The sequence below is a fragment of the Abramis brama genome (assembly GCF_963993115.1).
Source record: "Abramis brama genome assembly, chromosome: 17".
NCBI lineage: Eukaryota > Metazoa > Chordata > Actinopteri > Cypriniformes > Leuciscidae > Abramis > Abramis brama.
This window is the reverse complement of record NC_139979.1, coordinates 19,206,774-19,217,890: the sequence shown is the minus strand read 5'-3', so window position 1 is coordinate 19,217,890 and position 11,117 is coordinate 19,206,774. Positions and strand designations below refer to the sequence as shown.

Sequence of the window (11,117 nt, the reverse complement as noted above, 5' to 3'; positions counted from 1 at the left end):
ATAAGATGAAGAAAAGACACAATGGGGTCTTAATTTTAATAAATCCTCAAAGATCTGCAGTTTTCAATTAAGTTTGTACTAAAATGATTATTCTAATAATTTTTAATACAACACTTTTTATTAAAATAGAAAAATGTAAAATAAAAACATTTTCACTAGTGGCCTTCTGAATCCCATTGTATGTGACAAAGTCAGCATGAAATGGAAGTTTAGTCTTTTCTTTTCCTTTGTGACAAATATCCAAGTGAAATGGCTTCTTGAACCAGAAAAATGTAGGGCAGTACTTGATTTTGTCCATCGGGAATGGATTGGATCGTTGTGGTTTTTATTGCTACAAACTCATGTGAGTGACAGGTTGCCCCGACCTCGACCTTAAATTCTTTAATGAATTCAATCTTTAATTATTTGTGTTCTTATGGTGTTTGTGGATGTGAGAACACCCATGGGGGACGAGGGTGTGGGGGTTTGAGAGCCCCGGGGAGTTTCTACAGCTCTGGACACTTTTCAGTCCTACTGCTGACAGGCTCCGTCTTCAATTACTGACAGTAAATGAACAGAAAAAGCAATTCTGAAGGGGATGATGGAAAAGCTTGTTGACAGCAGTAGCCCATTTCACCACATCCTTACAGCTATGTTATGTTGACTATTTATGCTCATCAATTCTCCACAAATTCTCTATGTCTGTTACACTTGCAGTGTACCAGTATCTCTAAATCACATTTCAGGCCATTATTTTTGGCCCTAACTTTTAGCCCATTCCACATGCTGTTCCTATCACAATTAGAAATGCTTCAACTGGAATGTTTCAATAAGTTGATAAGACTTATGTATTTAAGGTAGTTTTTTTTTTACTAACTTGTTGGTTATTTATTTCATTTTAATTGTTGTTGCATCTTTTTCTATTTTATACTCACTGTTGTGGCGCTTTGAGTGCAAAAAAAAAGCACATTACAAACAAAATGTATTATTATTAGCCTTGTATTATTAGTTAGCATGTCTGTGCTGTTTCTACGATTTTAGACTGTAGGAAAGATTGTTGACTGACCTCAGAGTACTCGTTCTTTATGAATACACAATCTGATGACAGTTTTAAATGATTTTAGGTTGTAGAAAACTATTTACCTGTTAGTTTAAGATGGTTATTAGCATGCAACTGCAGTTATTGAGTGTTCGCCACTGAACACCTGCGGGAACTACGAGTGCTCTTTATCTGTGAGCGCGCGCCCTCCACTGGTGTGATGTAAAACAAACCACCGTCACAGCATCTACGCAGTGAGTATATTCTTGCGTGTTTGTGCGTTTTACAGTGAGTAGCCTAATATTGTTGTTGTTGTTGTTGTTTTGGCTGTTCGTTTAGATACCTCTGGAACATTAAACGAGACTGTATTTATCATGGCTGCAACTGAATGCCTATTATTGGTAGGCCTAAATATAGTATAGTAACGTAATGGCCCCAAAACCAAAATAAAACAATATTCATGAGACAATTACATTTTTTAATGATAGTTCTTTAAAAGTAACTGAAAATTGCCGTACTTTTATAGCAACATGTGAGCTTGTGAACTCCTTTGTACAAAAGGTCAGATTTCCATAGTTCCATTGCACACACAATTTTAAGACCCTCATCCATTCACGCATATTGTTGAGGATAATACACTGTCACTGATGCATACATAAAATACCTAGAAAGCGCATCACCCCGTTTATTGAGCGTAAACAATCATAACAGTACACTGGAAAATAACGTAACAAATATTAATATTCTGGAGCAAATGAAAATAATAAAATCAAATCAATGATTTTTAAATCAATGCAATTATATAGTCTGCCATAAAAGTCAGGAGGGTGCAAATTATTAGATGATCAATCTAATGCAATTTACTAAAACAAGAAATCAATACAAAAACTAAATCTTGTAAGGTACAAAGTAAAAATAAAAATAAAGAGTTTAGGAACAGAAAGAAGGAAATTCCATTGGATTACATCGCTAATCATAAAAACTACAATAATAATGATTCAATAATGTATGTTGATCACACTGGCTCATTTTGTCCTTATGGCTGCTTTAATAGGCTACACATTCATAGTAAAACAGAAGGACAAATAATCGTGCATGTTCACAACTACATCTACTGATTGAGGTCTCTATGAACTGGGCACTGAAGAACAAGGCCCTTACAGTGTTTGGGTTAATAAAAGCCTTTGCAATCAAACCCATACTTCATATTACAATATAAAACAGTACAATTGTGCTCAAGTTACAGTATGAAAACCTTCTCGGTATGATCCCTACACTACCACAGCTGGTGACATGAAACTGCTCCCTCTAGTGGCAGAGGAAGTGATGTAATATATGTCTTCCTCTCCCATCATTCCGTCTTCGTCTTCGTCTCTGTCATCATGGTAAGGAGTCTTATTGTCCTCCCAGGAAGGCTCATGATGATCCTTGTCATCATAGTATACTAAATGATCCTGTCAGAGTAGAGATTGTAGTGTTGTGATTAGAGTCAAAGCACATATGTGTTTCTATGACAGAGAGGATTATGATCTGTGAGTAATAAGCCTGAATTATGCATGGGAAATGAACATGCCATCAAATATGTATGATTTACCATCTTAAATGCTACAAAGGATTAGAGGAATAGAGAGAGGGAGAGAAATGGCCTCTTACTGTCATTGGCTCCTCTTTCTCGGTGTCATGGTGCATGAGCTCAGGATCAGACTCAGGTTTACTGATGCTCGGCTACAAAAGGAAAAGAAAAGGGTCAGTTGCTGCGCTTTATGGAAGCTTGTTTCTGCCACTGAATAAAAAAAGAAAAAAAAGTCATTTGACTTTTTATCTCAAAATTCTGACTTTACAACTCACACTTCTCAGAGGAAAGAAAAGTCACAATTGTGAGATAGAAAGTAAAATGACTTTTTTTCTTTTTTATTCAGTGGCAGAAACAAGCATAATTATAGGTGAAAAGTTTCTTCTGAAAGAATTTCAGATTTTTTGGTTGTTTCAGACTGTCCTAATCCAGTTTGAGGATGGCAATCCATCCAGTGTTGCTATATATATATATACATAAATAAAATTAAATAATAAAAAAAAAAAAGGAAAGTTTTTAATTAAAAATGAAAATTAGAAATGTTGTCTGGACAACTAACTGAAATAAAACTTCTTAGATCATAGTGTTGCACGGTGTACCGATACTTCAAAAGTATCGCGATACTCGGAAATTAAAAACGTCACGATACCTAAATTTAGCAGTATGGATACTTAAAAAAAAAAAAACGCCTCCCCTATGGACATCTGTGTTTTTTTCCTGACGCACGCAGCAAAGAACCTGCCGCTGTCAGTGTCATGTGACAAAACACTACAGCGAGATGGCTGCATGTGCGAGCACAAGTGGTCCACGACTCGTAGAAAAAGATGACGCGAGGAGTGACATATGGAAGTACGTTGCCTACCTTGCTCTGTTGCACGGTGCACCGATACTTCAAAAGTAAATCGGAAATTAAAAACGTCACGATTCCTTAATTTATTAGTATCGATACTTCTAAGAATGACCGCGTTCCAGATTTGTAAGGCCGGCGACACACTGGCTGCATGTCGTGTCCGTTTTTATTTCGGCTCCCATGTTAACTGCCTGCGTGACACACGCGTCTGGGCGCAGCTCGAGACCTTTTTTACAGTCTATGCTCGAGACGCGCGGAAAACGCGTGCATGCTAGAAATAGAACCGACGCCTATTTTTCACGCGACACGCAAGCGTGTTGGAAGCGTTTCCAGGCAAAATAGAATAGGAAAAGATGTTTCTATGTCATTTTGACACGAATACATATTAATAAATGACATTTTGATGTTTGAAAGTTTTGACATAAATACAATATTATAAATGTAATTTAAATATTATAGATTTTCAAATATTGCACCTCTCAATACAGAACGAATTATTCTGTAGCCTATTTTGCCGTCAACACTGCCGACGTTGTCTTTGCTGCTATATATTTATGTTTAACATGAAGTATAGGCCTTCCACAACTCTCTCCCCACATGCCAAATATATCACCAATGAGGCTTATCATATGTTACCAATATTAAACATTGTTTAATATAATCGCTGTTCATATTTTTATTCAAAGTTCAGAATCAAGATAAAGCTCTTATGTTTCTTATGATAAATGAGATAATGCTGCTAAATTTATAATTATTTTTACCTTGAATGTCATTGCTCTAATTTATTTTTTATATTTTGATATTTCATATTTTGTTCAAATGTTTAATATATCTGCTGTTCATATGTTCATTTATTAGTGTGTTATATGATTAGAATGTTGTCCCGGTTTTAAAATAAAGCACAGCAATGATATTTGAGAGTGTTTCTCCCTTTTCAGGAAAAGTATAGAAAAAGTATCGAAATCGCAATACTTGGTATCGGTATCGAAACAATAATTTTGGTATCGTGACAACACTATTAGATCATAAAACAGGAACTGAGCAAAACTAATAAAAGAATCACAAGAATTTCCATCTTCCTTAAAAGCACTTTAACTATTTTAAAGAAAACATTTCATGCATTTCCACTAAAATTCCCATCATATCCCCTTTTGCTTTGATGACAGCAGCACTCAAGCTACATTAACTTCACAGGTTATAGTGTAAAACCTGATGATCATGATCTCCAGCATGATTTGAGATAATCCAAAGAGCATCTTGTGCTTCAATGAAGGCAAGAACATCTGACTGTCTGTACAAAGATTTTAACATGATCAGCGTTACAAGTATACTTGTTTGATTAGTGACAGAGGTCACACTTTATATTAGGTGCTTTAAACTACTATGTACTTGTCAAAAAAATGATTAGGTAATTGTACAATGTTGAATTACAAAAGGTATAGGGTAATGGGTAGGGTTAGGGTGTAATCAACAGTGTAATTATAGATGTAATTACAGAAATATATTACAGCAGTAATTACATGCAGGTATTTTTGAATATAAGTACAATGTAAAAACATGTATGTAGACAATAAGTGTCAAATTATTTGAATGTTGAATGTGCATTATAGTAAAAGAAACAGTAGCGTGCAGAATATTGAATATTTCCCATCCATTTAATGTCATATTGTTTTAAAAAATTTCAAAACTTTCTGTTCATCTCAAGGCTGTAGGAATCCTCGATATTTCAGTGTGGACTGGACTCAGACTTTTGGACACCACACACACACACACACACACACACACACACATATATATATATATATACTGTATATATAGCAAATTTAAAATGAACTCAGCTGCATTTGCTCAAAGTGTAAAATAGAGTATGAATCTCTCGGCTCTACTCACTCTGTCTGAATATGAATATGTCTTCGTAGGAGGAGGAGGTTTGTGAGTGGGTGGACGGCTGCAAGAACAGACACAAACAGACGATCAGTAAAGTGGGAAACATTCACCGGTCATTTATATGCAGTGTTGGGGGGTAACACATTACAAGCAACCTGAGTTACATAATCAGATTACTTTTTTCAAGTAACGAGTAAAGCAACGCATTACTTTTAAATTTACAACAAAATATCCGAGTTACTTTGTTTTCTCATTTATTGGCTGACACCACTTCTGTCCCCATGTTGAGAGAAATCGGGAGCATGCCCAGCCCATGTAAAAAAATAAAATAAAAAACGCAAAAGTAGCAACGCATTACTTTCCATAAAAAGTAACTAAGTAACGCAATTAGTTACTTTTTTAAGGGAGTAACTCAATATTGTAATGCATTACATTTAAAAGTAACTCTCCCCAACACTGTTTATAAATAACTTGGTTTTACCAGGGTACCAGTCAAAGACAGAATATGAAAGAGGTGGCAGTACTTACTCTCTGTTTTTCCTCTGGCATTTGCGGACCATCACTATGGTAGTTGCAATTATGGCTATGAGGATGATCACACAAATAATACCACCAATAATACCACCGATAATACCTCCATTAGAGTCATCCTGTCTTGGATCAGGAAATTCTAAAGGGAGAGACAGAGAGACTTAGATCTCTATGAGTCATAGAATAACAATTAAATTTTCCTTTTCTTTTGAAATAAAACAGTTCAGTGCACTTCTGTATAAGTATACTCTTGGATTTCTGACCTCAAATCATTCTCCTCAGTCAAAACAACAGCTTGCATAGTAACACTTGACCACCCGCACAACATTGCCACATCTACACAAGTTCTGGTAGTTTATAAACACCACTTAAATCCTGCTGTGCTGTTTTCTCACAGCAGATCCTGCTTTCTTAGGCTGAATAAATAAATCCCAGATTCCACACACATGGAGTCATGCTCATCTAGTTTAACATTACCATGAAGATCTTCTAAGCCAAGAAAAATTATACATTCATTTCTGATGACATTATGTCATTTCCTTTCATTTATGATTATAATTATGCATATTCAGGTGAACTCTCTATTTCTATACAACTCATAGGACATGCAGATTGATGGGAAGAGTGCTCAGCTTAGAAATAAAATCAGAGATGATGTGAGAATAATGTATCACACCTCTGGCATCAGGTGGCATTCTTTTTTTTTTTTTCTTAAATATTTCTGTGCATTTGTCATTATGGAATGTTATTTTTATGGTATGTGTAAAATATTTTTTTAAATGAGTGAAACATGGTCTACATGGTATGTTTGGGCTCAGTAAGAAACATTTTATACAGTGTCCATATTCAAATATTAACTTAAAAATATGACTAACTGTATAATTATGTCAAAGCTGTTCCAGGAAATAATTATATATCCTGGAATTACACTATAATGTAATTATAATAATCATTGTATTAAACATTAAAATTGTAAATCATTATTTTATTAATTATTACTTAATATTTTATGTTAAAAAAAAATAGATATCACCATACTTCCCCAGGTGATTGAATACATCAAGAATTGCAACAACAACAAAAAAAAAAATATATATATATAGTATTACAAGTTTTCTAAAATGTTTTATTTAAATATGGAAATGAGTTAGTATCTAATTAAATATGCACTAATTTGCATCATTTCCAGAAATTTGAACATTGGATAAGGGTTTCAAATTCTTGGTTCAAAATTCTTGGTTCATTTTTGTTGTCAAAGGTTTTAACAGGGGATTTTTGATTATTGATTTTTAAAAAAAATTTTTTTTATCACTGACAACATGAGAAAATTACTGGAAAAAAACTAATTTTGAGAAAACTGCCTTTAAAGATAGGCTTGTGATTGGAATCTACAGACAATAATAGATGGATACAATAAAATACTTAAAAAACTGTAAGTAGGCTAGGTATGTTTTCTTTCCACTAAGTCCCTTCGAACAAAACCACAGTGGCTCCCAACCCTGGTCCTCCCAACCCCAACACTGCACATTTTTGGATGCCTCTCTTATCTAATCAGGTGTGTTTGATTTGAGAGATATTTATTATTTAAACTGTGCAGTCATGACTTTCATGGACTCTATAGGACCAAGGTTGGGAACCACTGTGCTGTGCTAAGCTAAATAAATACATGCAAAATAACTTGATGTTACACTAGATGGCGCTACAGCTGTAAAAAACACTCGTGATAAAAAATTCCTCCAGGACAATTTATTCTAGACACAGACTCCCTGATGCCACCACCATAAAAGTGCAGCGTTTACCGTGAAAATATATCCGCTCGTCTCTCGGATCACTCACTTTGCTTTGCAGGTGTTATACTGACAGGCAGGTTAACGTCTGGCGTACGGCCGAGAGCCTGCCTTGGCGATTTTCCACAAGTCATCGACATGGGAATGAAAGAAGAAGTAAAAAGAAAGAGAGAATGTTGGCCAGCTAGACAAACCGGTTTAAAGGACAGAATGGATGCTTTTATTTAAAAGAAAGACAAAAGTTTGGCTGAAGGAACGTGTGCGCGTCACGTCTCGCTGAATATCTGCCTTGTCAATCACATGTCGTTCTTTCACTTCGTTCGTCTCGCGCTGTCAATCTCTCGTTCTTGTCCTAAAGCGCTCTTTCCTCTTTTCTCTCGCTTGGTTCAGCTGAAATCTCATAGCAGATAACACATGATAACAAGAATGTAACGCATATAATTTTATTAGAAAAAAATAAAATAATAATCTTTAGAATACGGTTTTCTGTTGAACCGCAAAACTGAGTGTGAAATATTTTCGTAGAATGATCCTAAACTGGATATTTTACCGTTGCCCATGGCAATATACCAGTGTATAATTGTGACCCACCTAATTATGTGACGTAGTAGGCGTTGTATTGACCTAATCCTAATGCAATTCTAACCCTAACCCTACCCAGATAGCATATCCAGGACGGTTTTAGTGTGACTTGTGGCCCATGTGACCTTTGCCGCTGCCACAACTGAGCCATATGTGCCATAGTTGAGTGCCCATATGAGGCCCGGCTATATGCTATTGCTAGCCACGCTCAGGTCGAGTCTTCGCCGTCATTCCATGCGTTACGTGGGCCAGAAGTGTGTGGGAGATGTGGGCCACAACTGGACCAGATGTCATTTTCTATCTGGGTAACCCTAACCCTAATGTCATTACTTGGTCACATGAACAACACCTGTGTTCTGACCCCCACCAGATTATCATTACTACCAATTACAACCCCCCCAAGTCCCCAGTATAGGTAGGTTTAGGATTAGGGGATGGGGTTAGGATTAAGCAATCAGTAGTGTCTTCAACGAGTGGGGTAATAATTTGGCAGGGAGTAGAAATTCGGCTCAAAATCTGCACTACTTCCATTAAGATGGGTTCACATTTAACGTTACTCGTTGAATTTTCGCAGGTGAAATGCAGTCATTTCAACAGGAATCCACGAGATTGAGAATTTCGTGTGTATTCACATCAGAATCCTGATCACCTTGTTGGGGTTTATTTTGTGATAATGACCATCTGAATGTACATGATCCCTTACACCACATTCTCGCATACTAAATACAGCATTACACGCAGTTCATAAAAACAGCACATACTTGAGCATGAATTACAGAATTATCCCTTCACACAAACAGAATGAGCAAAACTCCACTCAAATCTAAGAACACAATCAGGGAGACAGCTGATTCATTTGAAGAAAGAGCCTTTAGCAGTATACCACTAACACAGAATGAGATGGAGAGAGAATATGAGGTGTAGAGGAAGTGAAGGTCACTGCAGACAGAAGCAGAATGAGGGAAGAATGTGTGTGTGCATGTGTGTGTGTGCGTGCGTGCGTGTGTGCGTGTGTGTGTGTGTGTGTGTGTGGAGCAATGGCGCAAAAAAGCAGGGAAAAAACTCAATCTATCATCAATGTGACATCTCCGTTTATAAACTCCAGTCTACAGCTCAGAGTCTCAGGACGTCCGTGTGAGGCTGTTTACTGCCACATAAATGGTGGACACAGATATTGCAGTGCATTAACTTAACAGTGTCACAGAGACCAAATTTGCTATGTCATGTTAAAGGAATATCTCACCCAAAAATGAATGCACTCATTTCAGTACAAACATGACTTTATTTCTTCCAAAACAAAACAATTTTTTTATTCAAGTGAACACAAAAAAAAAAAACTACTTTATATTGTACTGAAAATTACATTCATTAGATTTTTAGTTAAAACATCTTATTTAATAATTGTATACGATTTACTTTATTTATATTTTTTTTTTAATCTTTTACTATGTATTGTTTTAATTTAATTTGAACAATAACACATTGACATGGTTTCCAAACATCCGTTTCAATATACTCTTGAAACGAATTGGTAACACTTTACAATAAGATCTCATTAGTTAACATTATTTAATGTATTTACTAACATGAACTAACAATGAGGAATACATTTGTTTCAGTATTTATTAATCTTTGTTAATGTTAGTTAATAAAAATCAAGTTGTTCATTGTTTGCTCATGTTAGTTCACAGTGCATTACCTAATGTTAACACATACAGCTTTTGATTTTAATAATGTATTAGGAAATGTTGAAATTAACATGAACTAAGATTAATAAATGCTGTAGAAGTGCAGTTCATTATTAGTTCATGTTAACTAATGTAGTTAACTAACTAATGTTAACTAATGAAACCTTATTGTAAAGTGTTACCAATTAATATAGTTTCACTGAACACAAAATTTTCCTCCAATGTTGCATGGTCAAAACCAGATTAGAGATAAACATGTGTAGTTTTGTTTATTTTTCCTGTGGCCTCGGCTCATAGTTCAGAGTAACTGAAACTAAAAGCATTTTGAAAGCTCTTGGGCTCAATAAACCACGGTGTGCAGTAATTCAGTTATGGTGATTACAATCGAGTCACATGACCCATCTCTGTCACGACAATCCTATTTCACACGGTGTGTCTGAAGTGGCAGGTTGATGGCATTAATTTGTGGAATAAACAATTTAAGGTGAATTATGGATGTGTCAATATGAAAAGACATACGCAATTAGGGGGATTATGGCTGTAGACATGATGCTCTGTCAATGTAGGACTGCAAATAGTCTGTGTGTGTGTGTGTGTGTGTGTGTGTGTGTGTGTGTGTGTGTGTGTGTGTGTGTGTGTGTGGAAGAGAAGCCAAGCCTCCAGATCCAGGCTTAATGGAGTTAGATTATCAGCATCCATATTCTGACTGAGTGGAATTTGACATCAGAGAACATTTCCCATGAGAAACTGCATCCCGGTGAATAACAATAAGAGACAGACAGATCAAAGAGAGATTATGACACATCTGACACTGGAAAATCAAACGTTCTAACACACATTTTGACATATAAGCCAGCACACATGATGAATCCAAACTGTGAAGTTTGTGTAAAGCCCAAATGAGAGTGAAGGTGTTATCAAAGGTGTCACCTATTTTTTTTTTTTTTTTTTTTTTTGAGGGGGTAGTGGTTATCTTGACTCTGTGCCCTAAGTGAGACAAAACATGACTGAAGGGGTAATGGTTTTTAAAAACTTAGTAGTAAAATGTGAGCAGAAGTCAAGCAGTATAGTTTTGGTTTAGGGTGCAAGTAGAACATCACATTTCACCCTTATTTATAGAACTCTATACAGATCAGTATAAAGCAGCTGCACAGTAATAAACAAGAAAATAATGTCGCAATGTCTTCAATTATGAAAGTAC

At 35.7% G+C, this 11,117-nt stretch overlaps 1 protein-coding gene across 1 annotated transcript in view; it reads right to left on the bottom strand.

Moving 5' to 3' along the window:
* Positions 1–1,477: 1,477 nt before the first annotated feature.
* Positions 1,478–11,117, bottom strand: part of LOC311066797 (nectin-2) — a 74,271-nt gene continuing 64,631 nt past the window's right edge. The window contains exons 7-10 of the mRNA XM_084088172.1: positions 5,857–5,998; positions 5,332–5,389; positions 2,672–2,743; positions 1,478–2,472 (exon numbers count right to left, since the gene is read on the bottom strand). Of these exons, the coding sequence (XP_083944298.1) occupies positions 2,290–2,472; positions 2,672–2,743; positions 5,332–5,389; positions 5,857–5,998 (455 nt within the window). The 3' untranslated portion in view covers positions 1,478–2,289. The remainder of the gene's footprint in view (positions 2,473–2,671; positions 2,744–5,331; positions 5,390–5,856; positions 5,999–11,117) is intronic.